Source organism: Corvus kubaryi, unplaced genomic scaffold, assembly GCF_017639235.1.
Source record: "Corvus kubaryi isolate FWS band 111438036 unplaced genomic scaffold, C.kubaryi_AGA036_p1.0 split3-131, whole genome shotgun sequence".
Classification (NCBI taxonomy): domain Eukaryota; kingdom Metazoa; phylum Chordata; class Aves; order Passeriformes; family Corvidae; genus Corvus; species Corvus kubaryi.
This window is the reverse complement of record NW_024582083.1, coordinates 3,648,803-3,672,136: the sequence shown is the minus strand read 5'-3', so window position 1 is coordinate 3,672,136 and position 23,334 is coordinate 3,648,803. Positions and strand designations below refer to the sequence as shown.

At 35.5% G+C, this 23,334-nt stretch overlaps 1 protein-coding gene across 4 annotated transcripts in view; it reads left to right on the top strand.

Moving 5' to 3' along the window:
* Positions 1-23,334, top strand: part of HPGD (15-hydroxyprostaglandin dehydrogenase) — a 60,012-nt gene that overhangs the window by 22,363 nt on the left and 14,315 nt on the right. For 2 of the 4 annotated variants that reach the window (XM_042014893.1, XM_042014896.1), the window contains 2 exons: positions 1,574-1,737; positions 2,821-3,836. The exons of 1 other annotated variant lie outside the window; for it this stretch is intronic. In XM_042014893.1, the coding sequence (XP_041870827.1) occupies positions 1,574-1,737; positions 2,821-2,959 (303 nt within the window). In that variant the 3' untranslated portion in view covers positions 2,960-3,836. Of the gene's footprint in view, positions 1-1,573; positions 1,738-2,820; positions 3,837-23,334 lie in introns of those variants that run through there. One more of the 4 variants, XM_042014894.1, reaches the window with a different exon arrangement.

Genomic DNA, 23,334 nt, shown 5'->3' with positions numbered 1-23,334 from the left:
TCTAAGTCAGGTTGATGACTTTTTAATGATAAATAGGCACTGAGGTGTACAAAAGTGACTTGGACACATCATTATTTATTCTTACCGACTCCTAATATGCTGAAAATGCAAAATGACACATTCAGGATGGGGCATGTAAGATGATCGTATTATAAGTCTCAGTCTCTGACTCCAAATCTTGCTAGTAAATTGAACAAGCACAGTAATAATTTAGAGGGAGAAATATGATTACACTTTAACAGATTCATCTTAAAGACAGTCTATTCACATAAGATTTCCAAACTGATTTCCAGAATTAATCACCTGAAATTATACTTTGAACACTCTATGCACATTTTATGCCCCCATCCCCAAACAAGTAAGTCCTTTTTCAGATTAACATAAAGAGAATACTATGGATAAGTGTTGCATGTACCATATTAAACGCATCAAGAACATGACACCTGGTTTTACATTTTTGTTTTCTTATTATAAATATAAATATCACCATCTAAGAGCAAAAGTAGATTAGAGGAAATGCCGTCTTTAAGGAACACAAGAATGCCCAGGAAAAAAGAATAATAAACATAGTGAACTACAGTATTTACCAGAAAAGGCAGCACAGCCTGATGTTGGGCAGGTCTGACACCTTACATCTAGGACTTCAGTTTCTTGTCTCCCCCAGATCAAAAGGGCAGGCTACCACACCATGAAAATGATGTGACTTATATAATACCTGAAAGGAGCCCTGTTAAGTGTCAAAATAAATAGAACACAGTGTTTAACACTTATGGTTATTCTTGGATATATCATGTATAGTTCATCAGTTCTGTGCTATTGCTAAGGAAGTTCATTCAGCATTTGACACATACCTGGATGTTGATCAGACTTCCTTGCTACACACACACTTTGGTAGGACCACAAACAAGGAGTCCTACCTCTCCCAAAACAACTTGTGCTTCTTTCTTTCATCATGTTCCTGAGCTGCTTCCTGAAAAAAAATCAGTTCATGGGGACTTTCCAGTGGAGAAGCTCAGTGATAGATTCATACCTTGGCAGGGACAACAGAGCAACTAGAAAGGTTTAGCATTACAGTTGTAGGGATAGAGAACATATTTTATTTCTGTTGATGTGAGGAAGTTAAATACAGAATCTTAAAGATAATTTTATTTATTTCAGAGTTTTCTCTTAATTAAAAAAATCTCCTGTAAGATTGGAAGCATACATTTGGGAGAATTTTTTCTTGTTTTTGGTTAGAAGAGTTATATCATCACTCTAGAATACAGTTAACAACATGCTAAGAGCACTAAGAACAAAAAGTATTAGAAAGAAGCAGTTGCTTGGAAAGAGTTTTGATTTCTTGTAGAATTGTTCTCCTAACAAAAGAATTGTGGGTTTTTTTCTAGTAATCTAGTATGATTACTAGAGAAAACGTGCTTCAAACTTAGTTATTAAAACAATCAGAAGTAACAAAATCTCCTTACTAAGCAAGTCTGAAAAGTACTTTGTGGTAAATCTCATTCTTTGAAAACTTGCTGACAAAATACTGTCTTAAAATGTTGATGAAAAATGCATAATCCTTTCTCTTTTCTAGTTAGCTGCTAATATGGATAACTACGGTGTGAGACTCAACACAATTTGTCCAGGATTTGTCAACACACCAATTCTTCAGTCAATAGATAAAGAAGAGAATATGGGACAATACTATTCATACAAGGATGAGATAAAAAATATGATGCAGTTCTATGGCGTGATGGAGTAAGTCAAGTTAGACACAGTGGGGGTTTTGCACTTTGTTGATGGAGAACAAAGGCACACTTTCAGCAAAATTAAAATAAAAGGGAAATGCTGCCTCAGATAAAAGACTGCCAAATGTGTTATCCTGTATACAAAGGAAAAATGGCAGCTATCTAAGGCTATTTTAAGAGCACCATCTGCCCATCTGTACAGTGATATATCCCTTTATGCAGTCCCATTTCCCAGCAAAGTCCAAATCAAATTTGCAGGTTAAATATAGTGATTTTAGTTTTAAATAGACCTTGGTGTTCCCCCATGGATTTATTTAATCAAACTTGTTCTGAGATACAGAGTATATAATTAGCACTGAATTTTCACAAAATTTTCAAGTGAACCAAGATAGATATCAGGCCAAGAACTTACAAAACTGGATTAAGAGCACAATAGCAACCACCACGGATCAGATCAAAGAGTTACCTGGCCCCTGGTCCATTACAGGATCGCCAAAAAAGGCCAAAAGCAGACGGCTTGGACAGACTGTGAGAACATGACAAGCATAAAGTGATATTTTTTAACATTTTCTTAGTTTCTAACAATTAGCTTCTAAGATACTTCTGCACAAAGGAAATTGTATGTCTGTGTTGTTTCACCCATACTTTTCTTTATGTAAAATATTTTGCACCTATTGACCACGGCAAACTGCATGTGAAATTATCCTTTATGCTAATTTGTATATCAGCTCTGCTACAGAAACAGGATAACTCAACAGTAAAGAGCTGCAGAGGATTGTGTAAGGATTACTTCTGCCCATTTCCCTGCCAGAGAAAACTTTGATAGGAAGCCCAGTGGCAGCTGGATGTCTACAGGCATTTATCAGAAACTAGAGTAAACAAATGATGATTTGTAAAGGAGCCACTTTAGATGTATGTCCTGACTGAGGAGAAAAAATCTCTCTCCTGAAACACTCATACCACCTCTGCTTTCCTCAAAATAAATTTGCTCAAATGCCAATTTTTTAAATTTTCAGATATATAGATTTACATTGAGTTTCTTGTCCTTTTTACTTGTTCCTAATCATGACTCTGAAATAACTATTTTTTTCAGCCCATCAATAATTGCTGAGGGATTGATAACAATAATTGAAGATGATACTCTAAATGGAGAAGTTATGAAGATCACAGTATCCCAAGGAATTCATTTTCAGCAATATGGCCAAACACCTTTTAAATCATCAAAGAGATAAATAATTGTTTTGTGCTAATTACTTTTGGCTTTTCTTAAATACAAAACTTTTTGAAAAGAGTAATTTTGGGGGAAAAAAGGTTAGTGCTTTTTCTAGATCAGTGACAGTGTTCAAACATTTGCATCCTAATAACAAAGAGAGAGGTGAGAAAATCTGTTGTGGGAAGATGTTACCACACTATTCTGATTCTATAAGCACTAATAACAGTATTTATTTAGTAGAATAAACACACTGTTCTGAATCCTTTTTTAATTATTATTTAGGAGTAGGGGCCACTTTTTTTTCATTCTGGTAGTTCTGATCTACCTACTCGAAGCATATTTTAGCAGATCTGACTTACTTTGTTATAATTCTTTTCACTGTCATGCCTACTTATTTACATCTTGAATTCTTCAGATCAGGAATTCAGTTCAGGAATTGAGATCACAAATGCAGCCATAAGGAGTTAAGAATTTAATTTTTCTTATGAAATGTTAAATAGAACAGAAAAGATTCACATTCCTCACATAGATGTGCAACTTAATATGTTGTATATCATTTAAGAAAGTACAGATTTTTGACTTCTTGGATTTTAGATATTTATAAAATAGTTCAGACATATTTTTGTTTTCTTTTATAAATAAATATATATATGTGAATTTTCTCACTTTGTATATACAAGGATGAATATTTTGGCATTGATTGAAATGTTTGCTTGCTCATTAAATCTTATTTTCTAAACCTTTAATTTCTTGCCTTCATTGAGTAAAATGTCAATTCAATCCTGAATAATCTGGTTTTTATCATGTTTTATACATGTGCCTTTTGCTTTCATAGTACATATTCTCAGATGTAGCATGTCATATAGTGGCAATGAAAATAAAATTTGAGCTTCCTACCTCCTGAGCACTACTGGACCTTCTGAATCCAGGTCAATCCTCAGCTACATTTATGCAAAAAACTTCATACTTCATGGGTCACATGCCTAACAAAAATAATTTTTTGCATGGTAATTCAATTAGGCTCATAGCATAAGAAGATTTAATAGCTCCTGGGAAAGCTGGGAAGTTAATATTTACCCTTCTTAGGAGTACTGACTTTAATTTCACTGATTTTTTTTTTTTAGCATTGTAACTGAAAGAGTGGAAACATTAGTACTCACCTTCTGTGGAAGTCAGGGAGTAATAAGTCTGTGGGGAGAAGAAAATAAACAGAAACCCATACTTTGAATTGCTCATCATTCTCCCAATGCCTCCATTTTTTGTTAGGTTATTATTATTAATTATATAATTATAATAATATAATATTAATTATTAATAATTATAATTAATTATACTAATTAATTATTATTAAACAGTGTTTTTGAAGCCCATTTTGAATGCACACAGGATGCTAGCCACACCTTTAGCATCCCTGACAGCATCTGTATACCCCTCTGGATTAAAAACTACTATCTGATGTGATAGTATGAGTTTCTATGTTTGTCTCATTAAGATCAGGGCATCTCCCAATACATGGCAGAATAGTGTAAAAGATGTGATGTAAACTTGAAGTCTGCATGTGTTAGTTAGGTCCTAATGCTGATAATCACCTACCTCTGAGTGTCTTCTTGTTAAGCAGGATTTCAACATAGCCTAGAAATGAGGGAAGGTTTAATAATGATGAAAGAACATGCAAAACATGAAACCACCAAACACCACACTAAGACAGTAATTTAGCAGCTTCTCTTAGTAACACACTTCAAAGAATGATTGGAATATTGCTGATGATACATTGCTGGTTTGGTTGTTTTTGCTCATCTCTCCTCCTTGATACCCCAAAAGAAATGTCCGCTAAACAGGCTGGGTTGACTTTCCCAGGGAATCAGTGAAAGAATATATCATTTAATAATGTTAGTAATAAAAGACCAGGAGTCCAATGTATGCTCCCTGAAGGAGGAAAACAAGAAAGAAATATAAAGTTAATTACAGCTAATCATTTTAGTCATTGCTCAATTAATTTGCAATATTCCACTTCTATAAAATTATAATTCTATGAATTGGCATTATTCTAAGATTCCATTTATGTGGTATATCAGTAGTCACACAAGAAAAAATCAGATTCATAAAACATGCAATTAGAGTTCAGGACACCTCAAAAATCTAAGCCTGTATCTGGGAAAGGATTTAAATCATATCTTATATGTATAGGTCTTTTCATCCGGATTAATTTTTTAACTCAAAAGACAGATGTTTTCAAATCAAAGCCATACAGAAAACTTCATGAAAGGCATATATTGCACTGATTTCCATCTGATAATCTGATAAGGAAGCCTCAGAATCAAAGAAACAGTTAAACTAAGATAAATCTCAAATGATTAGCACATCTGGAACTTACTGAAAGAAATATGTACAGTGAAGCAAAATCCTTGATGCAAATCATAATGTGAAAAATATCCATCAAAATTATACCTTTTAATTAAAAAGTGCCCCAAACCAAATATTACAGCTTTCCAGTTTCAGATAGTCTGAATTTAAACACATCTGAGGATTTTATCTGCACAGGAAGAACAAGTCCTACATATGTTTTGGAAGAGTTTCCTGTAAGACTTCCCCCCAGACTTTGGAAGTCTTCCAGTCAGAAAGAAAGAAAGAGAGCATATGTTTGATTCACAGAGAGAAGCACCAGAGAAGCAGTAGGTTAGAAAGACGAGTTGAAGCGGGAAAGTAAGATTCATTTTTTGCACAAAGACTGTTTTGAAACTTCATCTTCAGTTAAAAATCTTGACATATTTCCAAGACTTAATTTATTTTGCCTGAGAGACCATCATTTTAAAGACAACTGTTCCAGTGCTGTAGGGAAACTCAGCCAAAAGGAAAAATAAATATTTTAAATGAGATACACTAATTGCCAAGACCACAAAAATAACAGGTAATATTCTAGAATCATATAATGATCATTATTTGGAATGAACACTCAATCCCACATGACACAAGTTTACTTTTCAGAGGGTCCTTAGAGTTTCAAATAGGATTTTTCTTAGGGTTAAAGAATAAATATTACTAAATAAATATTACTAATGAACTCCATTTTTCTCAGTGCTTATGATCCTACACAAAAGCCCAAATCATAAGGCATTTCAAATGCTTTTTTGCATGACAGTGTTAGTTTATTTGTATTCTTTAATGCTTTGATTCAAGGCACTTACGAGGTACATAATCCACATAATTATGTGGATAATTCATTGCATTCTGTAGAGCTCAGAATGACCTGGAATTAACCTGTATTCTGAGTGCCATAAAATCATATGTGTATCAATTTTGTTACTGACGGGGTGAACCATGGAGTAACAAATCCTTCTTGAAGTTTCCTTAAATTAAGGAAGTCCAGATACGAGAGACTAAACCTTTTCCTCTTCTTTGGAACATAAGCTTTGCAAACAGTAAACCAAAAATAAACTTCAATAAAACCAAAATCATATTTCCAGTGAAACCATGAATATGAGACTAATCTTTAAAGGAACAGCATTAGATATCTAATGCTATGGCTTTTGGGCAGGATGGGGCTCTTCTGACAGATGATTTCCTTCCTCCAGTGTTGAACTGCTCTAAACTTTCTACAGGATGATTCTCCAGCCTGAACTTCCCTTTTAGCTAAGTCTATTTGCTTTGCGTCAAGAGATGTTGACAGTTTTCAGCTCCAGCTCCAGGAATCCAGATGGTGCAATGAAAGTGAAGGATAATACCATATGACTTAGATTTTTTTTTTTTCCCCTCCAGTACAGAAAGGAACAGCTTAATGTCAGGTCAAATTTAAAATTAAAACAGAAAGGGACAGTAAACAAGAAGAGTTATGCTCCTACTCTGATGGAGACAGTAAACAGGAAGAGATCAGGTAAAAATAAGGTGCAAAGAGGCTAAACCTGGAACATCTTTAAGTAACTTAACCCCACTGTTTAAGTGAAAGGCCTTTGCTATCCACTGTGGCCCAAATTTAAATCTGAATGTTTTCTGATTTATATAGAGACAGTCTAACACACTATTCTCTCAGGGATTCAGAGGATAAAATCAGGATCTTCACAGTAACAATAAATCTTAATGAAAAGAATTGAACTATTTCAAGCAATCATTCAGCAGAGAAGCATTTGAAGCAGTTAATATTCAGGTCCTTTTATTTTTTACAAGCTCTGTATTAATTCACTGCTGGCATCTGCTGGGCAAACTTTAGAGAGATTATTACTACTGCAGAGGTGGAATTGATTTCTTGCTACAAGAATTGCCCTTTTTCAGCTTTCCCTTCCACATCAGAGGGTTCCTAGCCCTCCTCCTTTCACACAGAAAAGAGGCTACACAGGACAGGATGATCATCTGGTGACAGGTCTGACATCTGGTCCAGGAAATCTGAATGGTTGAAGGCTCTAGATTTAGCCTCATCAAGGAGAGACTTACTGTAGTGACATCCAAGAAGAATGCAAAAGATCTATCTAATCCCTTATTTGTCACCCTGACCCTGCCAACTCCTTCTCTGCATCTTTACATTGGACTACCATAAACACAAGCATTTCAGAAGTGAACTACACTCCAGCTACACCAAAACACAGCTGTTCTTCTTCAGCTGTTCCACCAAGAACATATTCACTTAAGACATCACTCATCTCACTGATTTCAGAGAAACTGTTAAGGGCAGTTTATTAGTTCACCTGATGCTCCACATCAAAGAAATGGCTCAAGGTATCTCAGCAGCTTTTTTTTTCTTTGCAATGGAAAGTTTCCTCAGCAACCACAATCTTGAGAAAGGAAAGAAAGAAGAATAGGAAATCAGGCTCTCAGTCACACAGCTTTGAACTCTTTACTATAGGACAGGAGAATAAGCACACTTCTGCTTTCTTTCAGAAAAAAAAAGGTGCATAGATAGCTTTCAGTTCACTTTCCCACAACTGCAAACGAAACCCACAGAAGTGAAGAGGAAATAAAGATATTTTTGGAATACAGGAATGTAAAACTCTTCAGAAAAAATAGTTGTATTTTAGCTCATCTAGATATTCTGACTTAGTTTAAATGACTAACACTTCAGAATCTTGTACAGCATTTGACCTTGAAGGATTATTTCAGCAATTAACACTACAAGCAGTTAACATCATATACACATAAACAGTGCAGTTCTGAAGAAAGACCCAGAGATAGGAAGAGAATACTGAATTCTCTACTACTGATCCTGGAACAGTTCTTACAAAAATGAAACAAATTCCTGGTACAAAATCCTTCTGGCAATTTCACTTCAAACACATATAGTGTTGCTTTATGGAGCTTTTAACCTTCTCTGCATTTGTAAATCTGTTTAAATATACTGCCATCAGCAATGCTTACAAATTAGGTGGCACTTATCAAAACTATTGTTGTTATTTTGATTTAAGAGAATTACTATATACGGTACATATTAATGCAAGACTAGAGAAAATGCAGCTAGCATTATTTTATACATATATATGTATATACACACATATATCTTTACATACATGCACCTACTACACACTCACAATCTACACATACAATAGAAATCTTTTCTTCTAGAGCAATATTCACTATCTATGCATGTCCCTGGAGATAGTAACTTTTATAAAAGTTGTGAAGCATTAGTTCTCAGTGATGTTTATCTCCCAAATTTGGTGTCTTAAGATCATGAAATAACATTAAATCTGTATAAATTACGTTTTATTGATAATGTTTTACCCAGTTGAATTGCAGTTTCATTTTTCTTCTCAGCCTCTGAAATATATTAAAATTAGATTTGCTCTTTAAAAACAAACATTAGCTGATGTATGATCTTTGACATATTATGTATCCCTCAAATGCCACCTGCTGAGGCAAATCTATGCTCTTATCTATTATAATTTCTTATTATTTTATATACTATCACAGATAATCACAGTCACTGTAAGCTTTGTGATGCTATACATGGGACACTTCCCAAATATTTCATGACAGAGTCTTTAGAATCATAGAATCACTTAGGTTGGAAACGATATTTAACACCATTTAGTCCAACCTTGGGGCAGGGCAAATTTACATTTTTTCATATGGGTTTTCCTTCTTTTGTTGTTTAAGCTGCTAGCATGATTAATTTTTACTTACAGAAGGGGCAAGCAAAATGAAACAATAAGGCCAAAACTCAAAAAAGGCATAAAAGAACATACATTGCCATTTCATTTGTTTAACAGAACTGTGGATGGAATAAAACAGTGAGTTCTGCTTAAAAAGAACAATTATGCTACAGTGTGGCCAAAATCGAAAATATGGCCACTAGGCCGACCTCTGGGAGTGTGTTCCTTCAAAAATCACCAAATATATCATCTGAGTAGCCTCATTACTCTTTGTGATCGTGTCTAACATGTCAAGTATTCAAAAAAAAAAAAAAAGCCAAGAAAAAAGCGCATAGAACAAAATGTTTCTATAAAGTACAAAGCTTGTGCTACTCAACTGAACTGAAGATAAATAGCTGTATCTTGCAGTACAGATATTTGTCTATAACATGTACATGGTGCAAACTCTGGCTGAAGGAGTAAGGTTCATTCCTATGAACAACAAAGATCTTGTATAAATATTAGTGTGGATAGCAAGTTTCCTACTGGCCACTATTTTTCCCTCAATTTGTAATTGTACCGTACTGTAAGGAAAAAAATTATTTAAATGTTTTAAGGAACAAAAATGATTCAGTACTCACTCTACACACTGGAATAAAATTCAAACTTCATTTCCAATGAGAGTTTCTTAAAACACCTGGCCCTGAAAACACATTTGTAGAATAAATTAAAATACTTCAGGGTGCCAACAGAAATCTGTGGAGTCTGTTTAACAGACATAAGGACTAAAACCCTATTAGACTTTGGTTTTGGCATCTTCAATTAGCAACAGCTTGCAGAGCAATCATAATCATTTAAATAAACTAAATGTGCTTAATTTCTGTAAATTTCAAGTCTTGGTGCTGCATTTATAACAAAACACTTTTGTTTTTAAATTAAATGACACTTCAGCACTGAAACATTTGTCATGTTGGGAAAACATCTGTATTTAAAGCAGTATTTGCATGCTAAGCTTCAGGGAAATGCTAAGATGGCATCAACTTCAGTGAGCCTGAACCAGCCTACAAGTCAGCTGAATCTGTGTTCAAGTCTCTGCGCTAGACAAAAAATAATGGCATAACATTACAGTAGTGAGGCATTAACTGCAAATTGGTCTTGATGGAGTTTTCCTTCTTTGCCAAATCTTCCTGTGAAGACTAAGAATTTTGGACAGCCCCTGTAGTCAGGGAAGGTGAAAACTATGCCAGAATCCCCCAAAGAAAGAAGATGGAATTTTCTGCCTCTCTCCAAGACCTCCCTCCCGCAAGGCATTGTTCTCCACTTTCTGGATAAAAGTGAGCTGCATTAGCTGTCTTTGTTTGTCAGCTCTTTGCTTCCAGTATCCCTTAATCTCTGGATATTCAAACAAACGTTCAGTTAAAAGTCATTTTTGGCCTATCCCAGAAAATTAAAATTCATCTCCATATGTATTGGATCACAGCTTCTGAACTGCACAATTCTGGAGAAAATGCAGAAGAAATTGGTAATTTACACGGACTTAGGAACTATCTAACAGTAAATGCTGCCCCAGAGCATGTGACAAACTGTGAAGATTTGCTAAAAGTAGTTGAAAATATGCATAAACTGAATTCTTAGTCAATTTCTAAATGAAATGCTAATGTTTAGCCAAATTGACTACAAATACTTTTCGCTCCTCTCCAGGCAGAGGTGACTGTGTCCTCAGTTCTGAAAGTCAAGAAACCTACATTCCAGAAGAAATTAAAAGAGAAAGATGAGATTTTACAGTCACAGGTGCAGATTAGCACAAATCTACCTATAAAGTCCGTAGCAATATAGTATAGTAATCATTCTAAATTTTCAGTATTTATTGGGATTTTCTAAAGGGGGCTTGTGATCAAGCAAAAGTATCCTCAACTATTAATGCTTAACACTCATTGCTATTGAGCTCTGGAGTATAAAGACATTTTACACTTCTATAAACTGGCAAATAACTGCTAATAATAAACATGACTACCCTGTCTTGGAACTTGGCTACCTCCATAATACTACAACTTTGAGGAAAAATCTGACCTGCAGAATCATAGTTATTAGTTTCTAATTTTTTACTTTACTTTTTTTCCTTGCATTCCAGCACTTAGAATATATAAGCAGGACTCTAATCACCTGTAAAGCAACTATGTCTACTGGATCCTCAATATTTACCTGATATTCAAAAAGTTCTTCAGGTGATTAGAAGCTCTGGCATTGGTGATTGGCTGACTCCCAAAGCAGAAATACAAATTACTAAGAGAATGCATTTGGATTTGCAAATCTTTGGTTTAGGTTTAGTATGAATTCATATCTGATTAAAACTCAGAGACTGAAATAAAACTATTATAATCGAATTTCTAAAGCCTACTCTAATTTTTTCAAATAATTAGTAACTCATGCATTTTGATCAAATTTTCACTCTCTAGTAATTCTTTACAGCATGTCTTTGAAAGTGAGCTGCATAAAAGGTTCTATGATTAGACAGATTCAAACCAATTCAGTAGCTTTGTTTATAGGGCAGCTGCCAAGATGTGAGTCACTAAGTCAGCCTGTGACATGCTTGGTTGTATAACTTGTATTCTTTGGCAGCTTTTGAGGGGTTTGCATATCTCTTGTTGGATACATAATTCTACTCACATATCAAAAAAATAAATAGAGTGATAAATTTGTATAAAATTAGTTTTAAAACTGTACTCATTAAATCCAGTGGAGATCAGTGTATTTTTTTACATCCTGCACCACCCTCTAACTTGGCGGTCAAAGAAAAGGCAAGAACTTGAAGCTGGTAAAACACAAACTTCTTGCCTTACATCACACTTCTGTTTAGAACAGACTTAAAATCCATGAGGATAGTGTATCTTCTAGGAGAAGCTGGTAGATATACTAAAAGAGCAAATTTAATCAATTTGTCACAAGAACCATCAACTTCAGCCTGCTGCATATCAATAGCCAGCCCTATGTGGAGAGAGAAAGCACCTGTCTCTTGCTCTTTCTCTCCATCTACTTAATCGAATTAGGGAAAGGACAGTGGAAAGGGTAATACACTTCAAGCACATCTGTTTGCTCTTTAAGCTAAAGTTGGATGCAATACCGAAATAATTGGTCTCCACCATTCAGAGATTCATTCTACTATTTTCCTGCAGATTTTATGCCTCTGAGAGTTCATTCCTAACTAAATGTCTCAAACAGTAGACACTTTGAGTGATGATTTGTTTTGCTTCCTCTAACATCTAGAAAATGGTTAGGCTTTTTAAACTTCCTAGTCTGATATACCACATTTTAGCTCTGGATTGAAAGAGTTTCTGGTCACCAACTGTTACTTTTTTGCTCCTAAATAAGGTTTATTTAGTGGAACAACCAACTCTCAGCAACTCTCTCATCCTGTTTAGGTGATATAATACAATCAAATTTCATATCAGATTTTAAAGCTTGTCAGGACTCGCTTAGATATTCCTATTTATCTTTCTCTGGAAAAAGAAAGGAAATGTTTTGTTTGCTTTCTTGTATCATTTTGCCTTGAAGGATTCCATTAGGCCAGTTTGAAATCCAGAATATTAATTACCTTATATACACCATTACGTCAACTTGATCTGGAGGAAACATATTTTTCTGAGTTTCCTGTTCTAAATGATGTGGTTTCAGATAGAACATTTGATAGTTGAGGACTGCGGCCTCTCTACATGCAATAAGTTCTTCCTTATCAAGTAAAGCATTGTTTTTAATTTCATGTTCTGTTAGTGCCAGGCTGAAATGAAATTACACTATTTTTCATATTTGACCTTTCCACACTTAAAACTTCATCTTTTTACACTTTGAGGTAGGGTCAAAGATGAGAAGGTGAAGTAAAAGTAGCCATCAAGGAAGTGACTCTGTAGAGCCTGAGATCACCTTAGAGGACACAGAATCAGAGTGTTTCCCCTGCTCTTGAGAATCAGACTGGTACTGGAGAAGTTTCACTTGAATTCTGGTGAAACACAATCAGATGACTAAAGAGAGAAGAACTTGAAAAGAAATTTGTCACCTACTGGCTGTAGATCAGTCCACAGCCTGAGAGGTGAAGTGTCAAAATTCTTAGGAGGGAAGAATGTGTGTCAGTACCAGTCAAGAGAAAAAAGGATAAGGAGATGGGCAAGAATCCAGGAAAGCTGCAGGAAAGCCTTCTTAGGGGCATCTCCTCTGGGACAAAGAGCTCTATGATGTTTTAGAGTATTTGGATAATCTCATCTATGCTCCATTTCCTATTAAAGGTTGGACCAGATGGTTTTTCAATGTCCCTTCCAACATGGCCTGTTCTGTGGTTCTGCACATTGCTTTTTTAACACCCTCTAGATGGGCTATAATATGGTGCTTCTGGGACTACTCATTTTCAGACCACCATATCACCCCACAACCTGTCTGAGTGCTAATCTGTCAACAAATAGTTCATGTCAAATGGTGGCAAGCGATGGCATAAAGATCCACCATACAGTGACAGTGTATGGCTAGGAATTTTCTTCCTAAAAAGAAATAAACTTTTATCCTTTTTTTCCTTTTCTTGGTTTCTCTTGTAATCACTGAGCGTGGCTGCACAGTTCTATTTCCCACGACCAGATCCAGAGGTTTAGAAATTACACGCAGAAGAATGGGCTGCAGGCTTTTATCTCATAATGAGTAACTGATAACACTGCTAACTGTAGTGTAAAGGGAAGGCAAAAAATACGCAGAAACCTGACACCATTTGTGAGGCTGGCCTCTGCCTGAAACAGCAGAGGTTCTACTTCCATGTGCACATCCCAATTAAAGGGAAATTTCTGTTTATGGTAGAAAAAAACCAGTGCTGCTAGAAGCATGAGGGCACCACACACAATGTTTTCATTGCTTCTGAGTTACTCTTGGTGAACAGAAAGAACACATCTAACCTAGTCTGAGACAAGGAGGGGCTCATCCTACACTGGCCTCGAATTCGTTGTAGAGAGGAGGTATCTAACATATCAAAGGGCTTCCTAGGCCATGATATGCTGCTACATTAAGGGAACTCTAGACATGACAGACTGGGGTGGACTAGAATAATCTGAATGGTTGTGTATCCCTCCAACATCAATTCTGCCCAGAAGGAGGTCTGGGGAGTTTACTGTACCTGCCTTCCTCACCCTATTTCTCGGGCTGTGTATCAGAAGGAATTGTTCAGCTGATCTGGACTATGCAGCAAATGCATCCCCTGGTGGTCCTAATTACACAGTTTGCAAATCATATCAAAAAAACACATTTCCAAGCTTAGAAGGCAAGCTGGAAAAATGGACTGAAGGGCTAGGGAAGAAACTTACACTCAGAGGACCCTGCTGCATAATTTACAGAGATACAGCACTTTTTGTCTTTACAAAAGCAGACGATTTTTAAAATGGAAGGCAAATTATAGAATCACAAAATTATTAAGGCTGGAAAAGACTATTAAGTAAAAATGAGATTACTTTAGTAAGGCAGGATTGCTCACATAAAAACATCAAATTCTAAATTAGTTATATATTCTCATACCTCTAATTTCCCTTTAATTTCTAAGAAAATATTGTTTTATATGCCAGCATCATGTTGAAAAGGCTTTTAATTTTATTTTAGCATTAAGGGGAAACCCAGAAATTTCATTTTATCCAAAAGATAAAAACCACATCATATGAAAATTTTATTGTCAGTGATAGACAGAGTACTGAATTTTTTTAGTCTGTTACAGACTAGGAGTATTAGATGCAATTACTAACATTATTTTCCTTTGCAGCTAGGGAGGTGAGGGCAAAATACTTCTGTTTCAAAGGTACTGTATCCTGTATCACCATAGAAAGTATTTCTACCATTATTGGCCTGAACTCATATTGGTTTTTTTCTCAAGAATCCATGACGTCTTTGGAGCTGACACTCACTTTGACCCTGCAAAACTAAGTGCTGTGACTACCCTATTGTGCAGGTGCAGCAATTTTATTCTTTAACTAGGAACTGATACTCAAATATTATTTCTGTTTTCTCGTGAACACTAGTTGTCATACATTTATTATACTACATTGCAAACAGATTAGTCTTCAAAGTACAATGTCTTTTAGAAGGAAAGAAACTGATTGGGTAAAGAGTTGAAAGATAACCTTCTTTCTATTAATATTTAAAAACATCTATATAACAGCACACCAAACATTCCCTACTCTTGTAAACATTTGAAGTAGCCAGACAGGTTTTTGAAGGTCACACTGCATTACTATGAATGAAACTTTATAATGATGCCATGATGATTCTTTACCTTTTCTTTTATACATCTTTTATACCTTTTTATAACTTCTGTATTCTTAGTGCTTTTTAGCCTCCATTCTTGGACTTGTTTGTCAAGCTGAGAGACTAAACATTTTAGAAGCTTCGTAGCTAGGGATCAATGTGCCCCAGACCCCAAGGTCCTCTCCAGAACACATTCTGTAAACTAAGATAGAACCATCCAGGGGAAGGTTCCTTGGGCAGGGTGGCTCACTCGAGCCTCTCATTGGGGAATTTTTGATAGATATGCTAATTAGTAAAACCTATAATGTTATACCAGGTCTATCAGGGGTGTGCACTGAGGTGTGAATTTCAGCACATTCCACCTGGACGTAGTGCACCTAAGGATCCTTAAAATAAATACCAAGGTGAAATCCCTTTTTCCCTTCTAACCGTGTCTGATTCTTGATTTTAAGACCAGGAGAAGGCATCAATAAAAAGGCTGAATTACCATGTTTCTGCTATCATTTGTGGCAATATGTAGTAATAAACATGTGACCTGTAGTACAAACACTGTGATTCCTAAGTTATTTCAATAAGGAACATACTTGAGATAACTCAGTAAGTGTGCATTGGAGTTTTTCCCATCTCACAGGTAATCACTTCTACGTGTAGTGAAGTGATTACCTGTAGTCTCCATGAGAAAAAGTGCAACAAAAGTTCACCACCTTCTGTTTCTTGTGTAAAAAAAAAAAGCAACAAAAGTGAGCTTACTGAAAAGCCACAGCTTTGGAAGACATGCTTAAATACACAGATAGTATTGAGATTTAGGATGACAGGTTAAAAGGGAACAGACAGTGGAATCATGAACCTGCCTATGCCCATACTGCCCCTGTTCCCTCACTGCCAGATATTCATCCCATGTGGTCCTGTTACAAGCTTCCTCAATGACTTGTTCCTCTAAACAAGCCAGCTGCCGGCAAAGCGCCACAGTAATCCAACAGTCTTTGTACCTCACAATATGTGTGACAACTTTCAGAAGGTTGAGCCAGTTCATATCACTAGGGAGCACTGACATCAGCACTGGTGTGGCTCACGGAGGCACAACGATGACTAGCAAATCCACATCCTGATCATGCAGAAAGATGTTCATAAGCACATGATCAGGCTTGCATGTTCTGCTTTTCTTTCATACAGTTGGCCTGAGGAGAAAAGCCTATTGGATTAACTAAATATTTCATTTCTAAACCATAAATGACATTTGCCAATTTATAGCTGCTGAAATTCTGAGGGAATGAAATTGTACATTTATAATTTTTTTTCTTTTAGCTTCAGGTTTTTTTCTCTGCCTTTTAGCTGTCTGTTGCTAGCTTGTTATTAAAAAAAAAAAAGTCTTTCATTTCTCTGCACTTGCATGTTCTGAATCACAGAATTCCATGTATCATTAATTTCCAAAAGAACTGTGATTTCTAGTACACCATGAAACCATTTTTTAGTAAATATGAATGTCTCACTAGAAACCTTGCACCAGCCAATGCTACAGAAGAGTTTGAAAGTCCTATGAACCAAATATAAAGAAAAGATGGAGAGAAACATTGCAAGTAAAATGCCTTGAGAATTTCCTGCTTTCTGGGACATTTCCATGTGAAATTTATTCCCAGAAGAAATAGTACAGTGTAAAATCAGTAGCCCTAGTTTGAGTAAAAAAAGTTTGGTTCAGAAAAATTACATTCATTATAAATCCTGACTTCCTGTTATAAGGTTGGCAGAAATGACCTTCTTTGAGTGTGTATGGGAAACCAGGGAAAACTGATGAAGTACTATGTGGTTTTTAGGCAGTGGCAGACTGTCCTCTCTTCGTCTTCTACCAAGTCCTTCTCAGCCAAAGACAGAACTAGAACATGAAAAAGGGTTTGTCTTTACGGGAGCAGGCAACCTCTTTCCTTCTCCTATTTTTTTGCTACACCACACTCAAGTGCCTCTTTTTTCCCGGAACTTGTTGGAGCCTTTTACTCTGTCCTTGGATCTATCAAACCACTGACATCGATGCTAAACCACTTCCTCAAAATGCCCTTACTAAAGAAGAGGAACTTGCAGAAGTTAGAACCAGCAGCTTCTGTCTGGGATTGGCAAAGGGACTTACAAATCTAACTAGAAAACAGACTGAAAAATGGAGGTCATAACAAATAAAATTGAAATTCCAAATAACACCAGAAATTACAATAGAAATATTGCACATGCTTTCTGGTTTTGTCTCTTACTCAGCTCATGTTCTGACACAGCCCCTAAACCTTTACATTACTAATACCACAACAAAACCAAAAATATTTCTCTTAACAAGAAGACACTTACCAAGAACCCCTTTTTCAGAAATAAAACTTTTGCTGAATATGGGTTAAGTAGCTGAGCCTCTTCTAGGAAAAGCAGCCTAGAGCTAGAGCCATTGAAGCCAACTTTCCACCCTTCTAATGTGCATCAGACCACAGAATCTCTGAGTTGGAAGGCACCCAGATGGATGATCGAGTCGAACTCTTAAGTTAATGGCCCATATTAACTAAGCTTAATTTTTTTAATTCAACTGATTCAACTTACAGGATTTTCTTCACTTGAGATAAAAATTGTTAACTGTCAGCTTTTGTTTTTATACTGAACAACACAATTTCTAACCTCTAATGAAATGAAATATGTATTACTTAATTTGCTTGCTTGCTTTCCCCCAGAGTCCACTGTATGATTTCTGGAATGCTAATTACTTCATAATTTTTCTTTGTACTATCCATAATTTTGCTGGGGAATCCAGACAGAGAGAAATTTAAGCAAAATTAAATAGATTTTAGAAAGCCCAGCCTTGTAATCACATTCTGCACTGCTATGTTATGTTTTACTATGGTTCCTATTCTCACATGAATGAAGCCTACTCTTTATTTTCTATGCTTGATTGCGCAGAAATGAATGACCACAATTTACAGTGGAGCACCTGAGACAGGAAGACATTAAAGATTAAGTCCTACCTTCAAGAAGTCTATGAGCTTTTACAATTTTCTTTAAAGGAGAGAGTATTTTGTACAGACAAATTCATATGGGCACTTGGTGGCTATGGAGCACTGTGACAAGCTTCTGGGTAGCTCTTTAACCACTTTAACCGTCCTTTTTATGCAATGAGTGCTGCTCTTTGCACCTAGCAAGCACTTAATTAGTGGAGGAAAGCAAAACAACACTTTCTTTAGGAAACACTGAGAAATGAAACAACCTGCATTACCACCAACATCAACCTCTTTCCCATCTACCACACAGAAGACTATTTCACTCTAAATGTTGCAATTTCATATTCTAAGAACCTCAATTTGCAGGTTGAATTTTAAAGGTAGAGTTCCTGTAATGTGTAAATTGTTTATGTCACCAGAATTTCACTTCTGTTTGTTCTGGAAGATGCTTGTCTGAATCTAAAATGGAGGCAGTTGGTTTGACCTCAGGGTTCAGTACAAACAAAGATTTGGGAAATAATTAATTTAAAATGCAGAATAAAGAGTAAGGGGGAAATTTTTACAGATAAAATATAAATTAAAAAAAAAATCAGGAAAAATCAGTGAACTGCAGGAAATATGCAACTGGAAAATGAGATGGCCAGAGAAGCAATAAACTATATTTTTTTTTGCTGAATATGACGTCAATTTTAATTTGCAAGAATTAACTGTGAAATACAACTGAAAAATGTAGTTGAGTCAATAACACAATAGCAAAATTCACAACTAAATTTTAGCACCAAAAAAAGTCCTTTTAAAGAACATATTTATAGAGAGATTAAGAGCATGCATATAATATACAAACAAAAATAACAAATACTTATAAGAAAGAAGTGAGAGTACTGCTGGTTTTGCTGTAAATAAAAACTGGTAATTACCCATTAATCATAGAAAAAAACACTCATAAAGATATAAAATGTACATGTAGAGATAAACATATACACTATTTAATCTGTACTAAAGAAGAAGGTAGTGTTCTGGAAAATATTTTTTTTTCATTTATTATCTCAGCAGGGTTAATTTGTTTCATGTACATGGTGTTTGTCTGAGATTTTTAATCAATCCTGACAGCTCTTCAGTTAATTATTAAAATGCCTACAGCTTCTGCATGTAGTTCTTGTAGTTGACATAACGGAAACAAAATTGAAGAGTTTTTCTAAGCAATTCTGCGGACATACTGTTCAGAGCATAAGAACAGGGACATCCTACCACATTATTTGACTGTTAAGAAAGGAAGTACTATTAAGAAGTTATATAATTTCATCACAGATGCTGGTGAATTAGTGGTAACATCCTAAGAAAATATAATAGTTAGGAGTTGTGAATTCATATACATGCACCTTCATCCTATTGCCCAGACATTTATATGACCTTCCAGTATCTCCCACGCACTATACCTGCAATCATCAGACTTCTATTTTGTTCCTTTATTTAAAAAGGATCCAGGAGGAAAACTGCTTCCTGCATTTATGGCCACAAGTCAGAATAGCCCTGAGCTATGTTCGTAATGACATTCCTTATCTGTCGCAATCTTGGCTTCCTTTTGTTTGCTGGGCTTTTTGGGAACACTCTGTATAGTAGTTACTCTAATCTTGTTCTTTTTCCTAAAACACTTCCACATTGAAAAAAAAAGTGGAATGCAATGCAATGTAGGATAATAAATTTATACTGAAACAAATCCAATAAACTTGGAAAATCTATCAATTTCTGTCACCATAAACAGGGCAGACCCTGAGCACCAAAACTGACTACAGTCAGGCAGAGTACATTAGTGGGAATATTCAGCAGCTATTTTACAGTGTTTGGATTTTTTTAAACAGAAAAACAGAGATCAAAATTCTTATGAAATCCCCGAATGGAAAAGTATTTTGTGCTCCATCCTCCTACAGGGTGAGGAAAGAAAAATTAGTAAAAAAGTTACATGTCTGAAATGCATGCAGCTTCTCCTGCATGTTTAATGAAGCTCTTTTCTGGCACACAGGCTTTTCATTTAGTCTTCTTGGATCTTTTCTCCATCAAAACTACAAGCAATGCAGAGTGAAAGTATTTCCCTCCGATTTACGTAAACAGTAGATAGATGAGGGTACACAGGAATTGTCAAACTTCCATATCCTGTTTCTGATAGCAGTCACTATCACTGTCAGAAGAAAGCAGGCAGCAGTAACAAGATATCCCTATCAACATGGACAGCTGTTCCCACCCTCTGAACCTGATTTATGTCTAGAAGATAACTAACATCAAAACAACTATAAAAAAAATACAAATAATGTTGTTACCTCTACAAAGCAGCAGCCTGTTCTTTAGTCCTTTGGCTTTGATGTTTACATGAAAATTCTTGACCACCTAGCGTATTCTTGACCACCTCTTTTCAAAGAAAATCTCCAAGACAACATTTCTCCATCGCAGAACAAGATCCCATCTCTTACTCAATTTTATTGCCTAACAATAAAACCCCATTCTTTCCCCAGCCAAAACACACACTTCTAGTGCAGGATTGCCAGTGGCAGCATACAGAAACAAATTGTACCAAGTTTCTACTCTACAACCACCCTCAGGACATATCAACATTGTTCAAATTATGCAATGTATTTGGCCTTCATAAAAATTTCAGAATTTATTCAGATATTATTACACAACTTTCTATGGAAATGTATGAGCAATATCAAAATAGATTCCTTCACACTCTCTACTTTATAAGTGAACCTGGCCTGCTTCCCAGCACCAGACAACACAATTTGGAAAAGTCATTGAGATCTTCCTAAAACGCATCTAACTCTTAAGGCATGACATGAAACCAACCAAAAGAACAATTTAACTTTTTTTCCACAGCTCTAGTGCTTTGTTTACATGTAAGAAGTCATGTCTTCTTCTAAGTAATCTCAAATGTGATTTGAAAAAGAAAATTGAAAAAGGAGCTTTTTCAACATGAATGTTGAGTATTTCCACTGGGAAAACTGAAAAGAAAATTAAGCATAAAATAAGCTTAAATAAGCTTTATAATAATATCATCCTTTGCAAACTCATGTAACTTTCTCCATCAAAACTTCAAAAATGTTATTCACTGATATCTGAGGTTACGTGAATAAAATCTGTGGTTAAAAATTCATAGTTTTCAAAAAAGTTTGGGAAAAGTTTCAGTGAAAAAGTGTTCTTGTATTGAGTGAGAAATAAGCAACCTAGCAGAAGGATTTAGGTGAAACTTTGGAGAGAGTTATAATTTAGCAGTTCACCTTAATACAAGCTCATGTTTCTCTTGTTGCTGGGTCTTATCACATCAGATGATTAGAACAGTAATATAGGATTTCAAAGTTAAATTTTCTCCATATCTTTTGTATCCAATCTTTCTATGCCATTCCAAAAAAAACCTAGACAGATGCTGCTGGGTTAGATCATCCAGCATATCTCAATATAGACAGCACTTTCCAGACAAGATTGCTTTTTCTATAAAAATCTACCATGTTGGAATTTCCACAACTTCTACCAAATGTCCCTTTCTTCATAGATTTCACTCTCAAGAAGCTTTCATATATTCAAATCTGAATTTTATTTTACAGACTTCATCCTGTTGTACTGGATTCCAGCTCAGTGGATTATACTAAATAATTCCTCATTGTTTGCATCTGAACTAATAGTATTGGGACAGAGATGCAGGCCATGTCACAGCTGAGTGTCAAAAAAAGAGAGACAGCAGAGAGGCCGCCAAGTGCTCTAAAAGTAAACAAAAATTTCTCGCAGTTAGTGTGAGATACCCTGAGAACCAGCACAGTGATGAAAACTTCCAAAATAACTTACACTGCCAACTATTCTGTTTAATAAATAATTAGTAACTGACTAATGTACTTTAAATTTCCAAACTAAGAGCAATGTGAAGGTTTATTACGCAACAGAAAGAGGGGGAGTATAATGCTTATATCCTTTTCACATAGCAGTATCATTTTATGCAGAACTAAATGAATGAAAATAGACCATATAAAAAGAATTTGAACAGCACTGTTCAGTCTTACAGGATGCTGGATATCTGCATTATTTTCTCCGTAAGTATTTTGTGATTAATTCAGGATTCCCACAAAGGAGAGTCTTACTATGAATCACCTCAAGTCTGGCTGACTTTCGCAAGGCCACAAGAATGTTCCCACTCTGAAATGTACATTTAACTGGAAGGTATTAATCTACTCTTTAGAGTAGAAGAAAAAACACAATAGACTCCATCTGCCTGGGAGCTCAATAATAAATTGTCTTGCAATTTTCTGATCCTTTTTCTACCTTAATAATAATCTGATATATCTTCAGCATAAAGAAAAGTGGATTCTCATTTCTCTCAACTGTTCTTCTTTCCCATATTTCTCACTCCAGGCTCAACAATGTGAACTGTGTTGTGTGTATATAGATGTTGTTAATTATTGTCTCAGAACTATTTATCCAGAAATCCTAAAATGGTTACAGTCTTTCCTCATTAAATTATCCAAGCTGCAACCTTTCCACAAAGGTTTCTACTCCTACGCAGAAGTGTAGTGGTACCTGGCAAACCCCGTTATTTCCAGAACATGAATGGGTTAAAGTTTAATTTGTTATGATGGAGGCCAGTAGTGCAGAGTCATCCCACAATGAATAGGAACACCACATTGCAACACAAAGGTCTCTGAACAGCCTGTACAATTGCCAGTTGATATCACGTCAATGCTAATTAAGTAGAGTTGACACAACTTTTGTAAGAAGGTATGGAGAAAGATGCCTCAGCCTGGGAAAACTGCATAGTTTTCTTGAGTAACACACAGTTTTAGGAAGTTTCTGATTTATATAACACCAGTTCTACTTGGGAAAGGTACAAGTATTATGCATGTGTACTCAAATCTGAAAGGTAAAGAAAGTTAATCTGCTTAAATGCCACTGAAGTAACACATAATAAGTAGATAGTGTGAGAAATAAAAATAAAGTACTTGTACAAAGTAATTCAGCTTCTAAGGTAGAAGGATTCCTTGTGTCTGTGGTGTATAGAAATTCACTACTATTACACATGTTATTACAATAATACAATCTCTTTTCTGGAGAGTTGCTAGACAGGACAAAACTATTGATTT